The 18,549-nt window shown below is 44.5% G+C and overlaps 1 protein-coding gene and 1 long non-coding RNA gene across 4 annotated transcripts in view; one reads left to right on the forward strand and one right to left on the reverse strand.

The window, feature by feature from the left end:
• Positions 1–218: 218 nt before the first annotated feature.
• LOC148778254 (uncharacterized) lies at positions 219–14,291 on the reverse strand. The gene is made up of 3 exons (XR_016037343.1): positions 13,284–14,291; positions 2,444–2,561; positions 219–401 (listed from the first exon to the last, which is right to left on the reverse strand). It is a non-coding gene; the product is annotated as an uncharacterized LOC148778254 (long non-coding RNA).
• A 68-nt stretch (positions 14,292–14,359) lies between these two features.
• POU2F1 (POU class 2 homeobox 1) overlaps positions 14,360–18,549 on the forward strand; it is a 197,543-nt gene continuing 193,353 nt past the window's right edge. The window contains exons 1-2 of one of the 3 annotated variants that reach the window (XM_055403281.2): positions 14,431–14,450; positions 17,145–17,200. Coding sequence is in view for 2 of the 3 variants with exons in the window: in XM_055403280.2 (XP_055259255.2) it covers positions 14,390–14,450 (61 nt within the window). In the remaining variant the exon portion in view is untranslated. Of the gene's footprint in view, positions 14,451–17,144; positions 17,201–18,549 lie in introns of all 3 variants that reach the window. The other 2 variants (XM_055403280.2, XM_088835996.1) reach the window with 2 other exon arrangements.

The following is an 18,549-nucleotide window of genomic DNA, read 5'->3' on the forward strand; positions in this document are numbered from 1 at the left end:
ACTGAACTGAAATGTAATTTTAAATAAATTAACATAATTTCAATTTTATTTAATATTAACAATTTGAAATATATCATATATATTAATACACACATATGTTTTGCTTTTTTAATATGTACATTTATATGCATACATATGTGCATATTTGTTTTGAAGCCTCTCTCTTTGGATGTTTAATAGTTCTGTAGTTACCACCACACCACCTCCTAAAATTCTGGTGCAAAACTAAGTGTACTGATGGTGCTTAGAGGCCCCTGCAACACTAGGCAATCCAGGGAGCAATTCTACTTCCCTCTTGGCAGCAAGGCTGTGTCGTGGTCTTCCTGCTTGGCTAACTTCTCAACTTCCGATAAAGCTGTATTCCAGGCAGCAGTCAAGCAGCAACTTCACTCAGCTTCCATCTATAAAGGTGTGTGAGTATAAAAAGGAGTATAAAATGCCGTAGGTAGAAGATTGTGAGTAATATCAAGTGTTTGTAAATAGCCTGTGTTCAGCAAGAGAGCAACGGGTGAGTAAACCACGGTTTGTGCATACAATGAAGTGCACACAGCCACAAAAATGGTAAGTAAAATCTCCAAATACTGATACAACACAACTTTCTGGATATATAGATATGTGAAAAAAGCAAGGTATGGAACAGGACACATGGTTTCTATACTTTGTATAAGGAAGAGAGGGAAATAAGAATGTATGTGGTTGTAAGAAGAGACTTAGAGGGATAAGCAACAAATAAATAAAAATGGTTTCCTAAAGAGGAGAGGAAGTGGGAAATAGTGTAAGCATAAGAATTCCTTGTATTATATCATAAAATGCTGTAGTTTTTATTTTTTATTTATGTAAGATCTATCTATATAAAATGACTTATATAACATTTATGGAAGATAAAATTTTAACAAAATACCACCAATTACAAAAAGTGTGTGTGTGAGGTGGGGGGAGGGCAAAGATGCTTCAAGTGATATACCCAGTTCTAGCTCCTTCTCTTTGTGGCACTAAAATCCCAGCGCCACTGCCTTCCTCCTGGCTTGCAGCCCAACAGGCCCACAGTGGCAGACCCACTTATGTGCCAGTCCTGATTCACGGAAAGGATAACTGCTTTGGGGCCCATTCCTCTTTGGTTCTCTTTCCTTGTAGTTTATCTATCACTGCTGTAAATTTCAGTCCAGTTCAGTTCAGTCGCTCAGTCATTTCCGACTGCGACCCCATGAATCACAGCACGCCAGGCCTCCCTGTCCATCACCAACTCCCGGAGTTCACTCAAACTCATGTCCATCGAGTCGGTGATGCCATCCAGCCATCTCATTCTCTGTCGTCCCCTTCTCCTCCCACCCCCAACCTTTCCCAGCATCAGAGTCTTTTCCAGTGAGTCAACTCATCGCATGAGGTGGCCAAAGTATTGCAGTTTTAGCTTTAGCATCAGTCCTTCCAATGAACACCCAGGATTGATCTCCTTTAGAATGGACTGGTTGGATCTCCTTGCAGTCCAAGGGACTCTCAAGAGTCTTCTCCAACACCACAGTTCAAAAGCATCAATTCTTCGGCGATCAGCTTTCTTCACAGTCCAACTCTCACATCCATACATGACCACGGGAAAAACCATAGCCTTGACTAGATGGACCTTGGCTGGCAAAGTAATGTCTCTGCTTTTTAATATACTATCTGCTACTGCTAAGTTGCTGCTAAGTCACTTCAGTCGTGTCTGACTCTGTGTGATCCCATAGACGGAAGCCCACCAGGCTCCCCCATCCCTGGGATTCTCCAGGCAAGAACACTGGAGTGGGTTGCCATTTCCTTCTCCTGTGAAAGTGAAAAGTGAAAGTGAAGTCGCTCAGTCGTGTCCGACCCTTAGCGACCCCATGGGCTACAGCGTACCAGGCTCCTCCATCCATGGGATTTTCTAGGCAATAGTACTGGAGTGGCTTGCCGTTGCCTTCTCTCAATATACTATCTAGGTTGGTCATAACTTTTCTTTCAAGGAGTAAGCGTCTTTTAATTTCATGGCTGTAGTCAGCATCCGCAGTGAGAAAATACTGGGATGTGAAACTTCTTTGCCCAGGGAAGTCCCTTTCCTTTTGTTTTAATCCTTATTGGTGAACATTCCTTTAAAATATTTCTTTTCCTGCCTTAGAAACTCTAGTATACTCAGGATAATTAAATATCTCTTGGATGATTAAACATTAGAACGAAGTTTCTAAACCTTTGTTTTCTATACACAGTATCATATTTATCAATGTAATGTCATTGCTTGTAAAATGTACTATAATTTAATATACCATTAAGAAGTGCTGTCAATTAAACTATGACACAACATTTTCTTATATACTTTGTAAGATGCATCTTGATTTAAAAGATCTTAAAATGTGAAAAATAATGTGCATCTTGGAGTAGACAGGATATAGAGGTAGACCTGGGTGTTGAAAAACTGAATTAAATGTGTACTCACCCCAAGGCGTTCCAAGAAACTAAAGGAAATGTTTGCCTAGAGTAATGCTGAGCACACGGTATGTACTTGACGAATGCTTGTGAGAGAATGAAGTCTTCTTAGCTGTATTGGATGGCCACTAAAATATAAGAGGAAGTATGTAAAAATTGTTTTTTAAAAATTGCTAAGCACAGACTATATCTAGGCTTGTGCTATAACACAAAGCATAAAAAGAGAACAAAAAATAATGAAGACAATATACTCCAGCCCTTGAATATTTTATACTCTGATGAAAGAAACAAATGTAACAAACATAGTTTGACATTGGAGTGAGGTCAACACCTGAGGGATCCAGCCAGGAAAACCAAGATGTGTTTAGAGAGATAAGAGGAAACAATGGAAAGCAAATTTGTCACTGAAGCTAGATTTAGACAGATGGTTTTAAGAAGGAAGGAACCATCACTGTTGTCCAACTGCTGAGGGATGGAACAAGATGGAAACTGGGAGTGTGACCAAATTTGGCAGTTGGGAGGTCATCAGTAACTTCTAACACAGTAATTTCAGGAAAATGATTGGCGCATATCAGACTATAATAAGTAGATGTGTAAATGCAAGAGTTTATTTAGAAATAGCTTATGAGGAAGGATAGGAAGAGACAGGGCAAAAATGGACAGGGCAGAAATGTAATTAATGAACGCAGGAGGGGAAACAGAAACATGGAAACAAAGCAAAGGCCTGGCTGTCTAGATGCAGGAGAAGGCAGCTTGGGGGGGAGAGGGCAGCCAGGGCACAGGGCAGACCCGATGTCCTAGAGACGATATGGAATCAGGCAGTCTTTCACTCAACTCCTAGTTCCTTACTGTATGAACTTCGGCAAGTTTCTTCACCTTGGCCCTTCAGATACCAAGAAAACTCCTCAGAAAGGAAAAAGACACGCCAAAAACACTCTTAACAGTAAATATGATACACTCCTTGGTTTTTTTCCTCCTTATAATTTTAATGTAGGCTGATGACATAAGTCCAAGCATAATTCTAGGAAAGAATCTTACAAGGGAACAAAATGACTGTTTTTAAGTGCATGGCTCTCTGACAGTTTGGCTTTTAAGAATACCTAGAGTTGGAATTAGAAGTGGATTTTCATCCTGAATGCCAAGACTGATGAAATGCCAATGATTGCCTGAGGCACAGGTTGGAAAAAACAACACTCAAGGCTTGGCTTAAGAAAGGATTAAAGAAGGTATCTGTGAAGTGAAGTAAAGTGAAGTGAAAGTCGCTCAGTCGTGTCCTACAGTCCATGGAATTCTCCAGGCCAGAATACTGGAGTGGGTAGCCTTTCCCTTCTCCAGGGGATCCTCCCAACCCAGGAATCAAACCCAGGTCTCCTGCGTTGCAGGTGGATTCTTTACCAGCTGAGCCACAAAAGAAGGTAGACGTCTAGGGACTTGGAATAGACAGTACAAGCAGTTCAGTTCAGTCACTCAGTCATGTCCGACTCTTTGTGACCCCATGGACTGCAGCACACCAGGCCTCCTGTCCATCACCAAGTCCCGGAGTTTACTCAAACCTATGTCCATTGAGTCAGTGATGCCATCCAACCATCTCACCCTCTGTCGTCTCCTTCTCCTCCCGCCTTCAATATTTCCCAGCATCAGGGTCTTTTCCAATGAGTCAGTTCTTCACATCAGGTGGTCCAAATATTGGAGTTTCAGCTTCAACATCAGTCCTTCCAATGAATATTCAGGACTGATTTCCTTTAGGACGGACTGGTTGGATCTCCTTGCAGTCCAAGGGACTCTCAAGAGTCTTCTCCAACACCACAGTTCAAAGGCATCAATTCTTAGGTGCTGAGCTTTCTTTATAGTCCAACTCTCACATCCATACATGACTACTGGAAAAACCATAGTCTTGACTAGACAGATCTTTGTTAGCAAAGTTTCATGTCTCTGTTTTTCAAAAAGCTGCCTAGGTTGGTCATAACTTTCCTTCCAAGGAGCAAGTGTCTTTTCATTTCATGGCTGCAGTCACCATCTGCAGTGATTTTGGAGCCCATAAAAATAAAGTCTGACACTGTCTCCATTGTTTCCCCATCTATTTCCCATGAAGTGATGGGACCAGACGCCATGAACTTAGTTTTCTGAATGTTGAGTTTTAAGCCAACTTTTTCACTCTCCTCTTTCACTTTAATCAAGAGACTCTTTAGTTCTTCGATTTCTGCCATAAGTGCAGTGTCAACTGCATATCTGAGGTTATCGATATTTCTCCTGGCAATCTTGATTCCAGCCTGTGCTTCTTCCAGCCCAGCGTTCCTCATGATGTACTCTGCATATAAGTTAAATAAGCGGGGTGACTATATACAGCCTTGACGCACTCCTTTCCTGATTTGGAACCAGTCTGTTGTTCCATGTCCAGTTCTAACTGCTGTTTCTTACCCTGCATACAGATTTCTCAGGAGTCAGGTCAGGTGGTCTGGTATTCCCATCTCTTGAAGAATTTTCCAGTTTGTTGTGATCCACACAGTCAAAGGCTTTGGTGTACTCAATAAAGCAGATGTTTTTTTGGAACTCTCGTGCTTTTTCAATGATCCAGTGGATGTTGGCAATTTGATCTCTGGTTCCTCTGCCTTTTCTAAATCCAGCTTGAACATCTGGAAGTTCACAGTTCATGTACTATTGAAGTCTAGCTTGGAGAATTTTAAGCATTACTTTGCTAGTGTGTGAGATGAGTGCAATTGTGCGGTAGTTTGAACATTCTTTGGCATTGCCTTTCTTTGCAATTGGAATGAAAACTGATCTTTTCCTGTCCTGTGGCCACTGCTGAGTTTTCCAATTTTGCTAGCATATTGAGTGCAGCACTTTCACGGCATCATCTTTCAGGATTTGAAATAGCTCAACATGAATTCCATCACCTCCACTAGTTTTGTTCACTTGACTTTGCATTCCAGGATGTCTGGCTCTAGGTGAGTGATCACACCATCATGATTATCTGGGTCATGAAGATCTTTTTTGTATAGTTCTTCTGTGTATTCTTACCACCTCTTCTTAATATCAGGATAAAATATTATAATATTATATCAATATAAGAGTAGTGACACGAATTTGCTGACCCTGAACCAGAGGGGACCGTGGGCTATATATCTATCAGTTCTCCATCAATGATATTGGGCTTTCTGATAAGCATTGGCTTTTAAAGATTTCAGTGTACATTCTCTAGAATTACACAGACTCTACATTGTACATTAAGGGTAGAAACATAAATTGCAGCAGAAAGCTACAGTAAGTAGGTTTGACATCCCTTTATGAAAGTTAAGATATGTGATCAATATACAGTTACTAATTTAATAGAGGCCATCTCCATCTGCTCATAGAGGAGGATCATGGAAATATCTGAGGCAAGATCAAAATCTTCCTTGGAAAAAATTCTGGGTACACTGTAACACATGGAGAAAAAGGAGATCAAGGTCCCAATGCTACTTATACAAAGGTCATGATCATTTCATCATGAAAACTTTTTAAAGTCACTGTTGCTAATCTTGCTCCACTCCAAAGAAGTACTCACTGTATATGTACCTTTAAGCAATGAAACATCTTGGCTGAATCTTCCAGGATAGTAAATTTAGCCACTAGACCTACTTTTATCCAGCAAAATAGTAGACCTACTTCTATCCAGCAAAATAGTAAACCAAAAGGAATGCTGCATTATTGGAGGGATTGCAGAGATTAGTTCCACCATCAAGGATCTGAAAGATGTAGTTCCTACCACATCACCATTTAACTCTCCTATCTGGCCTATACAGAAGACAGATGGATCTTGGAAAATGACAGAGGATTACCATAAGCTTAACTGGGTGGTGACCTCACTGACAGCTGCTGTACCAGATGTGGTTTCAATGCTTGAGCAAATCAACACATCCCCTGGTATATAGCTATTAATCTAGCAAATGCCTTTTCCTCCATCCCTGTTAATAAGACCCACAAGAAGCAGTTTGTTTGCAGCAAATACACCTTCACTATCCCACCTCAGGAGTATGTCAATTCACCAGCTGGGAATCACAATCGAGTCTGCAGGATCTTGCTCTTTTCTTTTTCACAAGCTATTACACTAGTTCATTACATTGATGACATCATGCTGATTGAACCTAGTAAGCAAGAAGTAGTAACTACTTCATACTTAAACTGGTAAGGCATTTACGTGTCAAAGTGTGAGAAGTAAGTCTGACACAAATTCAGGGGCTTTCTACCTCAGTGAAATTTCTAGGGACCCAGTGGTGTGGTACATATTAAGATATCCCTTCTAAAGTTGTTGCATCTGGCTCCTCCTACAACTAAAAAAAGAGGCATAGTGCCTAGTGGGCTTTGGATTTTGGAGGAAACAGCCCACATTTGGGTTATTACAACCTACTTACCAAGTGACTCAAAAAGCGGTCAGTTTTGAATGAGACCCAGCATAAAGGAAAGCTGCACAGCAAGTCCAGACAGCTGTGCGAGCTACTCCACCACACCGGTCCCAGGGTCCGGCAGATCCAGAGATGCTCGACATGTCAGTCATAGGTGGGGATGCACTAGGCTCCGACTGGACCACAGCTCAAACCCTCAGGATTTCAGAGCAAAGCCCTGACATCTTCTATAAATTACTAATTTCCTTTTGGGAAATAGCCCTTGGCCTGCCACTGGACTTCAAGAGACTGGATGCTTACCAATGGGCCACCAAATTACCATGAGACTTGAGCTGCCCATCACAAACTGGAAATTACCTGATTTATGAGGAGGTGCACAGCACTTCAAAAGAACTCCTTGAGTCTTCTAATTGTCACAGACAGAAATCTTGGGAACAAGTATGGAAATGGATATTAGGGGATTAGGATAATGATGGAAAGAATATGAAGTTGAATCAGGCCTTTGCACTTGGACTGGAACACGACAATGCTTCTTGGGCCTTCAAACTGCAGATCTGGAGATTTTCAGCCTCCGTAGATAGAGTGCCTGATGAACTCTAGACCGAGGTTCGTGACATTGTACAGGAGACAGGGACCAAGACCATCCCCATGGAAAAGAAATGCAAAAAAGCAAAATGGCTGTCTGAGGAGGCCTTACAAATAGCTGTGAAAAGAAAAGAAGCAAAAAGCAAAGGAGAAAAGGAAAGATATAAGCATGTGAATGCAGAGTTCCAAAGAATAGCAAGGAGAGATAAGAAAGCCTTCCTCAGCGATCAATGCAAAGAAATAGAGGAAAACAACAGAATAGGAAAGACTAGAGATCTCTTCAAGAAAATTAGAGATGCCAAGGGAACATTTCATGCAAAAATGGGCTCGATAAAGGACAGAAATGGTATGGACCATTTCTGACAGAAGCAGAAAATATTAAGAAGAGGTGGCAAGAATACACAGAAGAACTGTACAAAAAAGATCTGCATGACCAAGATAATCATGATGGTGTGATCACTCACCTAGAGCCAGACATCTTGGACTGTGAAGTCAAGGGGGCCTTAGAAAGCATCACTACAAACAAAGCTAGTGGAGGTGATGGAATTCCAGTTGAGCTATTTCAAATCTTGAAAGATGATGCTATAAAAGTGCTGCCGTCAATATGCCAGCAAGTTTGGAAAACTCAGCAGTGGCCACAGGACTGGAAAAGGTCAGTCTTCATTCCAATCCCAAAGAAAGGCAATGCCAAAGAATGCTCAAACTACCGCACAATTGCACTCATCTCACACGCTAGTAAAGTCATGCTCAAAATTCTCCAAGCCAGGCTTCAACAATATGTGAACCGTGAACTCCCAGATGTTCAAGCAGGTTTTAGAAAAGGCAGAGGAACCAGAGATCAAATTGCAAACATCCGCTGGATCATGGAGAAAGCAAGAGAGTTCCAGAAAAATGTCTATTTCTGCTTCATTGACTATGCCAAAGCCTTTGACTGTATGGATCACAATACACTGTGGAACATTCTGAAAGAGATGGGAATACCAGACCACCTGACCTGCCTGTTGAGAAACCTGTATGCAGGTCAGGAAACAACAGTCAGAACTGTACATGGAACAACAGACTGGTTCCAAATAGGAAAAGGAGTACATCAAGGTTGTATACTGTCACCCTGCTTATTTAACTTATATGCAGAGTACATCATGAGGAACGCTGGGCTGGAAGAAGCACAAGCTGGAATCAAGATTGCCGGGAGAAATATCAATAACCTCAGATATGCAGATGACACCATCCTTATGGCAGAAAGTGAAGAGGAACTCAAAAGCCTCTTGATGAAAGTGAAAGAGGAGAGTGAAAAGGTTGGCTTGAAGCTCAACATTCAGAAAACAAAGATCATGTCATCTGGTCCCATCACTTCATGGGAAATAGATGGGGAAACAGTGGAAACCGTGTCAGACTTTATTTTTTTGGGCTCCAAAATCACTGCGGATGCTGATTGCAGCCATGACATTAAAAGACGCTTACTCCTTGGAAGGAAAGTTATGACCAACCTAGACAGTATATTAAAAAGCAGAGACATTACTTTGCCAACCAAGGTCCGTCGAGTCAAGGCAATGGTTTTTCCCGTGGTCATGTATGGATGTGAGAGTTGGGCTGTGAAGAAAGCTGATCGCCGAAGAATTGATGCTTTTGAACTGTGGTGCTGGAGAAGACTCTTGAGAGTCCCTTGAACTGCAAGGAGATCTAACCAGTCCATTCTAAAGGAGATCAGTCCTGGGTGTTCATTGGAAGGACTGATGCTAAAGCTGAAACTGCAATACTTTGGCCACCTCATGCAACCAGTCAACTCACTGGAAAAGACTCTGATGCTGGGAAGGATTGGGGGCGGGAGGAGAAGGGGACGATAGAGAATGAGATGGCTGGATGGCATCACCGACTCGATGGACATTAATTTGAGTGGACTCCGGGAGTTGGTGATGGACAGGGAGGCCTGGAGTGCTGTGATTCATGGGGTCGCAAAGATTCGGACACGACTGAGCGACTGAACTGAACTGAACTGATTCATATAAAACATATCTTTCATATACATAAATTTATATTTATGTATCTCCGATTGGTTTTGTTTCTCTGCAGAATACTGACTAATACAAGCAAGTTACATAATATCTATATGACTCAATTTCCCCATCCTGGAAAACTGGGATAGTCAGAGTTCTATCTTCCAGAGTTGTAAGGATTTAAAAAAGTTGATACACAAAGTTTGCTGGAGTCAAAGCAGTATCTGACACATTTTCATATCCTTAACACCTAGTAAAGTCTATGGCAGAATGAAGATTTCAAAACTGTTTGTCGAACAGATGATTTATGAATTTTTAAAATAATCCTAAATATATAACTGGACCATTTATTATTTTTTACTCAACAAATATTTATGACTATCTACTATGTTCAGTTATTGTGCTAGGCCCTGGGCTCAGATCATGAACTCCTTATTGCCAAATCCAGACTTAAAGAAAGTAGGGAAAACCACTAGACCATTCAGGTATGACCTAAATAAAATCCCTTATGATTATAGTGAAAGTAACACATATATTCAAGGGATTAGACCTGGTAGACAGAGTCCCTGAAGAACTATGGACGGAAGTTCCTAACATTGTACAGGAGGCAGTGATAAAGACCATCCCCAAGAAAAAGAAATGAAAAAAGGCAAAATGGTTGTCTGAGGAGGCCTTACAAATAGCTGAGAAAAGAAGAGAAGCTAAAGGCAAAGGAGAAATGGAAAGAGATACCGATTTGAATGCACAGTTCCAAAGAATAGCAAGGAGAGATAAGAAAGCCTTCCTCAGTGATCAATACAAAGAAATAGAGGAAAATAATAGAACGGGAAAGACTAAGATCTCCAAGAAAACTAGAGATACCAAGGGAACATTTCTGCAAAGATAGGCACAATTAAGGACAGAAATGGTATGGACCTAACAGAAGCAGAAGATGCTAAGAAGAGGTGGCAAGAATACATAGAAGAACTATACAAAAAAGATCTTCATGACCCAGATAACCACGATGGTGTGATCACTCACCTAGAGCCAGACATCCTGGAATGCAAAGTCAAGTGGGCCTTAGGAAGCATCACTATGAACAAAGCTAGTGGAGGTGATGGAATTCACGTTGAGCTATTTCAAATTCTGAAAGATGAAGCCGTGAAAGTGCTGCACTCAATATGCTAGCAAAATTGGAAAACTCAGCAGTGGTCACAGGAATGGAAAAGGTCAGTTTTCATTTCAGTCCCAAAGAATGCTCCAACTGCCGCACAATAACACTCATCTCACACACTAGCAAAGCAATGCTTAAAATTCTCCAAGCCAGACTTCAACAGTACATGAACTGTGAACTTCCAGATGTTCAAGCTGGATTTAGAAAAGGCAGAGGAGCCAGAGATCAAATTGCCAACATCTGCTGGATCATCGAAAAAGCACGAGAGTTCCAAAAAAAATCTACTTCTGCTTTATTGAGTACACCAAAGCCTTTGACTGAGTGGATCACAACAAACTGGAAAATTCTTCAAGAGATGGGAATACCAGACCACCTGACCTGTCTCCTGAGAAACCCATATGCAGGTCAGGAAGCAACAGTCAGAACTGGACATGGAACAACAGACTGGTTCCAAATTGGGAAAGGAGTACATCAAGGCTCTATACTGTCACCCTGCTTATTTAACTTATATGCAGAGTACATCATGAGGAACGCTGGGCTGGAAGAAGCACAAGCTGGAATCAAGATTGCCAGGAGAAATATCAATAACCTCAGATATGCAGATGACATCACCCTTATGGCAGAAACTGAAGAAAAACTAAAGAATCTCTTGATGAAAGTGAAAGAGGAGAATGAAAAAGTTGGCTGAAAACTCAGCATTCAGAAAACTAAGGTCAGGGCAAATAGATGAGGAAATAATGCAAACATTGACAGACTTTGGTTTTTTTTGGCTCCAATATCACTGCAGATGATGACTGTAGCCATGAAATTAAGACACTTGCTCCTTGGAAGAAAAGTTATGACCAACCTAGACAGCATCTTAAAAAGCACAGACGCTACTTTGCCAACAAAAATGTCTGTCACATGAAAGCTACGGTTTTTCCAGTAGTCATGTATGGATGTGAGAGTTGGATTATAAAGAAAGCTGAGTACCTAAGAATTGATGCTTTTGAACTGCAGTGTTGGAGAAGACTCTTGAGAGTCCCTTGGAGTTCAAGGAGACGCACCAGTCCATTCTAAAGGAAATCAGTCCTGAATATTCATTGGGAGGACTGACGCTGAAGCTGAAACTCCAATACTTTGGCCACCTGATGTGAAGAACTGACTCACTGGAAAAGACCCTGATGCGGGGAAAGATGGAAGGCCAGAAGGGACAACCAAGGACGAGATGGCTGGATGGCATCACCGACTCAATGGACATGAGTTTGAGTGAGCTCCGGGAGTTGGTGACGAACAGGGAGGCCTGGCGTGCTGCAGTCCATGGGGTTGCAGAGTCGGACATGACTGAGCGACTGAACTGGGCACACATTTGGAAATATAAATATTACCATCAAGAGGAAGATGAATCATTGGTACACAGTATTTTAAGCTTTCTTTTCCTCACAGAGTTACTTTTCTTCACGTAAAAGTTAATTCCATAAAAATTTCCTTTTATATAAATAAAATAATAACAAATAGCAGATGCACTGGCTTCAGTTCCTTTCTGAAAGTCATAGTAATTTACTTTTTGAAACACAGAGCAAAACAAAGATTAAATAGAAGATAAGAATTTAAATAAGGGTATTTGTTTTCTTTTTCTTAGTGGAGATGACTTCAAATTTGTTGCCCTTAATGCAGGGTCATGATCCTTAACTTTGTCCCTTGTGGCTCTGCTGATAAAGAATCCGCCTGCAACGGGGGAGACCTGGGTTCGATCCCTGGTTTGGGAAGATCCCCTGAAGAAGTGAAAGGCTACCCACTCCAGTGTCCTGGCCCAGAGAATTCCATGGACTGTACAGTCAACGGGGTGCGAAGAGTCTGACTGATGAGCAACTTTCAGTTTCAAATAGATTGAGGATGCCGAGACTTTGTATTAATAGCAATGCTGGTGAATATGCTATATTTACAGATTAATTGCAACATGATTAAATTTTGCATTTCCTTAACTCTGTGTTGGCCATTGTCTGAAATAATTAGATTATAGGGTAGCCCAATTATTTGGCTTAAACAGTCATGCATACACCCTAGGCCTTAACTGCCTTGAATAAATCAATACCACCTGGAATTCATTGGCTGACATTGACAACAGCTTTAACTGTACTTGCACAGTGTAAGAAATTCAATCAGCAGGCTAAGAACAATGATTAAAACTTTAGCTATTAAACAATGGCTGGCTGTCTCCTAGAGATCAGTTTTTTCCCTCAGTGCAGAAATTGTGCCTGCGTGCTCAGTCGTGTCCTTCTCTTTGCGACTGCCTGGACTGTAGCCCAGGTGGCTCCTTTGTCCATCGGGTAACCCCGGCAGGAAAGGCAGGAATACCCGAGCGGGTTGCCATTTCCTCCTCACGGGGATCTTCACCACCTAGAGATGGAGCCCCGGTCTCCTTCAGTTCCTTCACTGGCCAGCGGATTCTTCACCTGAGCCACCTGGGAAGACCAGAATTTGTAATCCTACTCAATTTAAATCTTACACTAATTTTTTTCTCCTCAAGACTACCTAAAACTGATTTCTTTTAAAACTTTTCTTTGGTAACCATGAAATACAGTACAATTAAAAAAAAAAACTGGAAAAACCATAGGGCTTAAAAATTCGTAAAATAATTAGACATGGGTCTTGTCCAGGAAAATATATTAAATTTAGATAAAGAAATCTTAGAACATTATGACTAGTTACAAGCAAAGATATCTACATCGGAAAACGCCTACTTTTCATATTTACCTTGAGAAGCAACAAAATAAAACTCTTGATAAAGCGACCGCTGATTTCGACATTTTTTTTTTTTTACTAGGTCGTGGGTTTTCAGTTTATGCTAGGTTTCAAAAGATGTTCCTAACCGAAAGGAAGGGAAGAATGCCTATCAGTAGAGCAGAGGTCGGCAATTGCTTCCATCCGGTAAGCGGCGACCGAGGCACCTGAAAGGGTAGGGGCGGGAACTGGAGACTTAATAAAACTCCCAGCTAGCGTGGAAGCCAGCCGGGTGTTGGAAACAAGTAGAGCAGAAAATCTGTGATAACTAAGACGATCACAGGACACTCCCGCTCGCGGTGGCCCGGGTCAGGTCTCCAGCATTCGCAAGGTTGAGGGCGGGGACTAATTCGGATTCAAACTTCCAGCGGGAGGCCCGCGCCTGGCCCAGCAGGTGCCTCCAGCCCGGTTCCCCGCGGCTGGTTTCCGCCCCTACCTGCCCGCAGGGCCGGAAATTACCTAGCGGGGGGGGCGGCCCGTCCTTTGTTGTCGGTCTTTAAACCGCGCGGAAAGCCCTGAAAAGTGCGCAGCGAAGAGGGCGCGGGCCAGCCTGCCCGCCGACGCTTCTCGCGTCTGCACCCTTCTGGCCTCTGTGTCCCTGTCCCTCTTGCAGCGGGCCACTGGGGGAAGCCAGAGTAAGATCGGGAGGAGAGTACAGCGGGAAGAGAAGGGAGCGTATTAAGATGCCACAATCGCGCTCCGTATCGCACTTCACAGATCAGACATCAGCAGGGCGCCAAGGGGCAACGGCGCAAGCGCAGACCGCCTTTTAGGCGCGTGGGGAACTTCGCGCATGTGCAGAGCGCAGACAGGGAAAAATGAAGCGAAGCAGTGACTCGCAGGTTGAGGGCGCTTTAGCTACTGAAGCGCCGCGGCTGCCAGGGGGCGCGTGCGCAGAGCGCGCGGTGGAGGCGGGCCTCTTCCAGGGGGACGGCCTCGCGCGCCCCCTGGCGCGCGCCCGCGGAGAGGCGGGCGCTGGAGGGGCGGAGAGCAGGGAGGAGGTCTGGAGGGCGGGCGGGGGAGGGGGGCCGAGCGAGGGAGGGTTTATCGACCCGGCGATTTTGGTTAAAATATTCAAAATGGCGGACGGAGGAGCAGCGAGTCAAGATGAGAGTTCAGCCGCGGCGGCGGCAGCAGCAGGTAATCATTACAGCATTTTACATATTCATATTCATACTCAACCCCGGCTCCCGCTGCCCCCCCCGCGACTTAGCATAATTTATTAGTACTCAGGATTATTATAATTAACGGCGGGGAGCTGGGGGGCCGGGGAGCGCGGAGCCCCCGCCGGGCGCCGGGCGGAGGGGCAGGGAGGCTCGCAGCGGCCAGGCGGAGGGGGAAGCCGAGGGGCAAGGGGGCTGCGGCCCGCCGCCCTGCTCCTGCCCCCGGCCCGCCCCGCCGCGGGCCCGCCCGCCCGCCGGCACCGGCCCTGCGCCGCCGCCGGCCGCCCGCCGCCTCCGCCTCCTCGCCGCCGAGCCCCAGCCGGAGCGGGGCCGCGGCGGGGCCGGGGCCGGGGCGCGGGGAGAGGACAATAAAGGCGCTTTACATATTCATAGCTGCTGGGCCGGCGGGGCGCGGGCGGGCGGCCGGGCGCGGGGCGGGGGGCGTGGAGCGCGGGACGGCGGGGGCGCGAGCACAATGCCGGGCGGCGGCGGCCCGGAGCGGACCCCGCGGCCGGCCGGCCGCACGTGTCCCGCCCCCGGCGCGGCCCGGCCGCCCCCTCCCCCGCGCGGCTGCCCGCGGCGGGCGGCCCGGAGAGCGGCCCGGCTGCGCCCGCGGACGGCGCCGGGCCGCGCCGCCGCACCGGGGGCCGAGCGGGGCCCGGCCCGCGGCTCACGGCCCCGGGCGCCCCGCGCGTCCCCCGCAGGCGGCCTGCGCCCGGCGGGCCGGCGCTGCAGAGGGCTCGCAGGAGCGGTCCTGGGCGCTGCGAGGGGCCTCCGGGCGGAGGGACTGGGGAGTCCGCGCCGGCGTGCTCTTCGCCCCCTCGGGGGCGCGCTGGGCCGAAAGCGGCCCTCGGGGAGAGCTCCCCTCCGAGGGGCAGGGCCGCTGAGGCCGTCCCGAGTGCTGCCGGCCACCGGGCAGGGGTCCCGGCGGGTCCTGGGGAAGCCCCTTGCTCCCGGCGGCCGTGGGTTCCGGGGCGAGTTGAGCCGAATGAAGGTGCCTGGCGCGGTCCGAGCTCCGGGCCCCCCCGGCCCACGCTGCCAGCCCCGCGCCGCTCCGCTGGAGCCGGACCCGCGGCCCCAGCGGCGCCCGGAGGCCTCCCGGGAGCCCGGGCGCGGAGCGCTGCCCTCCCGCCCTGCCCCGAGCCGGCTGGGCTGACAAGTTGACGATATCCTCGCTTTCCCCCCGCCGGTCGGGACGCGGGTAGGGGCGGGGGTCCCCCTTCCCGGGTCTCTGCCAGTTTTCTTGTTGGGTGCGGGGTCCTCTTACGCTCTGCTTAGCTGAACCTCTCATTTGAATAATGTCTAATTCGGGGAGGTTTATATTATTGAAATGGCCGCCTGGCTTTCCCCGCCTCTCATGTTTAGTAATTCAGACCTTTAATAACAGCCACTCACAGCCCAACGCCGTGTTTATATTTTACATTCGCCCCATGTGCTTTTGTGGTTCGATATGATTCTTTTTTTTTTCCTTGGCAATCCACAGGGCTCTGAGATCAAACCCAGACTGTGCGGGGAAGAGAGGGAGAGAGCTAGGCCCTGGCTCCTGTACCAGTGGCCTAGGCCTCATGCTTTCTGCCGCTTGATTTATTTACTAATAATCAAAATGCCGCCCCCCACCCCCACCCCGCAACTAACTTCCGTACGCTTACCCCTACTCTACGGGCAAAAGAAACCCTCTTGGGCGTTAGCAGCTTTCAAACAGCTCCTACCTAAGCATCAACTCTGTCGTGTTCTGTTTTAAAAAAGACTTTCTTATAGTTTGCCATAATATTGGGCCTAAGGGAAAAAATCTATACTTTCTCATTTTCAGAGGCGAATGAAACCTATTTTGGTTTAATAAAATAAATCACTTTGTTTTCGGGCTAGTTCACCCCTGCCCCTTGACTTCTACCCCCAAGTTAAACACTTTCAGCTTTGTAAAGATCTTCAGTATTTGTTAAAAAAAAAAGCAGTAGTTTTTTTCTAGGAGTTGTGGAATAGCTAGTTATTTTAGGAGTTCCAATTAACAGCATGCTGCATTCCCCTTTCAGCCTCTTCATTCTAATTTAAAATGGGGCTGATATTAATTTTGTGCTACCACTGTTATAGACTGGCTTACTTCAATTGTAGCACTCCTGAAAACAGAAATGGGGTTATATTTTCTTTGGGTGTTTGTGTCAAGGTTAAATGAGTGAAAACAGAAGAATAAACTGAGGCATTGTGTCTACCTTGATCTTGAAACTTATTCCCTTCCCAAGCACACCCACCCCTCATGTTTAAGTTGTCAGAATTGATTTTATGTTTTGTGTAGGCTTACAGCATTTGGTCTGTGAAAGGGGGATTAACTTTTGCTGTTTAAAAGAAGTAATTTTGATTTGGGGGCTTTCCTTTAGTAGAGTTGTCTTCTTAATTTTGTATAGTTCTTACCTGTTTTTTAAAAGCGTGGTGTGGCTTCTCCTTGGTGTTTTTTTAACCCCTGCTAGTAAGGTAGCGGAGAAGAGTTGTTGAACACTGACCTGTTTAACCTTTGAAATTATGTTAATGCACTTGATGGTCAGTTGCAAGATACATATTTTGTGAGACATTAGTCTTCAGTTTAATTGGAAACAAAATTCTAGATTTGATGGGCTAAAAACAAGCCAATTTCAAATACCAGTTCTCACTTTTTTTTTTTTTCTTTTATTGCCAATAGGCAGGGCCTGAATGCAGCAGGAAAAAAGAATCTGCAGCTTTCATGAGAATGTTCAGGTGAATAACTGCTTCAGAGACCTGAAGCATGAGGTTGGATGGACAAAAAACAGTAACATGATTTCATGCCTTAAATAACGTATGTTTTTGCACCCGATTCTGAAGATGTGGTCAAACTGATGATGTCATTGGACAGAGGACAAGGTGCAGTTAATTTGATTTATTGTCCTGAGGTGAAGTGTAGCAATGAAACCTTCTCATAGGGAAACCATTTATCTCAGGACAATTTCCTTTATAGCTGCAATTTAACCACTACCGAGGCTGCAAATATTTTATCCAAGATGATAAAATGTACGTTGCATTTTACAAACAAAATTTCTTTCTTAAAATTATTGTGATACAGGAAAGGGTGAGTATTGTTAACTGGCCTTATATTTTGGTTGGCTTCCCATGCTGTTGTAAAAATTCATTTCCTAAAATTCTCAATTGGGGACCATGGTTTTTAAATAAGTATAATCATATGAATGATCCATAAGCATGCCTGTTTTAGATAGGTTTTTTATAATCCCCCAAACTCCAGTAAGAAGCTATATTTCTTGATTTAGTTTCTTCAAAGCATTGCTCAGGATAAAGGAGAGATCATATTTGGCTTAGAACCTGTTACAGTGAGTAGAGTGAGCTTGAAGAGGATGAGGGTTGTATATTGTTAGGTTGAAATTATAGTGTTTAAAATAAGGTAAAATGCTTAACAGTAAAGCCTGTGCTTTGCAAACAGGTTTTTTTTTAATTTCAGAATTCTTTTTGGATTGTCTTAGTCTGGACAAGTTTGTGCATTTTATTTTGATTAGTGATTTTTAAAATTGTTTGGTATGAATGCACAAATGATTTTTGACCTATTAAATTTTCCTGTCAGGCATTTTCCATCTTATTTTTAACTAGTTTATCTTAAAGTGATGATTAAAATATCCTAGGAATGTAGTGGAGTTGTGATTTATTCCTACCTCTGTCCCTGTGAGAGGAGAGTCATAGAGTATTTTAGGGTTAGGCCTGCGTAAGTTTTTGGCCTGCTTCTCTCCTTTTGCATCTGTCAGGTGGCTTCCCACAAGTTTTCAGAAAAGCCATTGTGACTTCCTTCTTTTCTTGCCCCGAGTAGTAATTATAATGGTACTTTTGAATTTAGGTCTTGAAAATTTATGTGGCAGCTGACCAAATATTTTAATTTCTAAGAGGTCTGTTCTTCCAAGGCATTACTGTTCAAGTAATTTTTAACCTTGACCCCCAAACTAATTTCCAATTCCTTTCATTTTGTCATTGTCAAAAATCCCAGTGTCAAGGAAAAATTAGTGACTGTTATTCAAGTTTGAGTGGTATAATATTCTGGCATATTTTAGATTTATTATTCTCTGCTT

This window comes from Moschus berezovskii, chromosome 4, assembly GCF_049115385.1.
Source record: "Moschus berezovskii isolate FMDL1 chromosome 4, NW_MosBer_1.0, whole genome shotgun sequence".
Lineage (NCBI taxonomy): Eukaryota > Metazoa > Chordata > Mammalia > Artiodactyla > Moschidae > Moschus > Moschus berezovskii.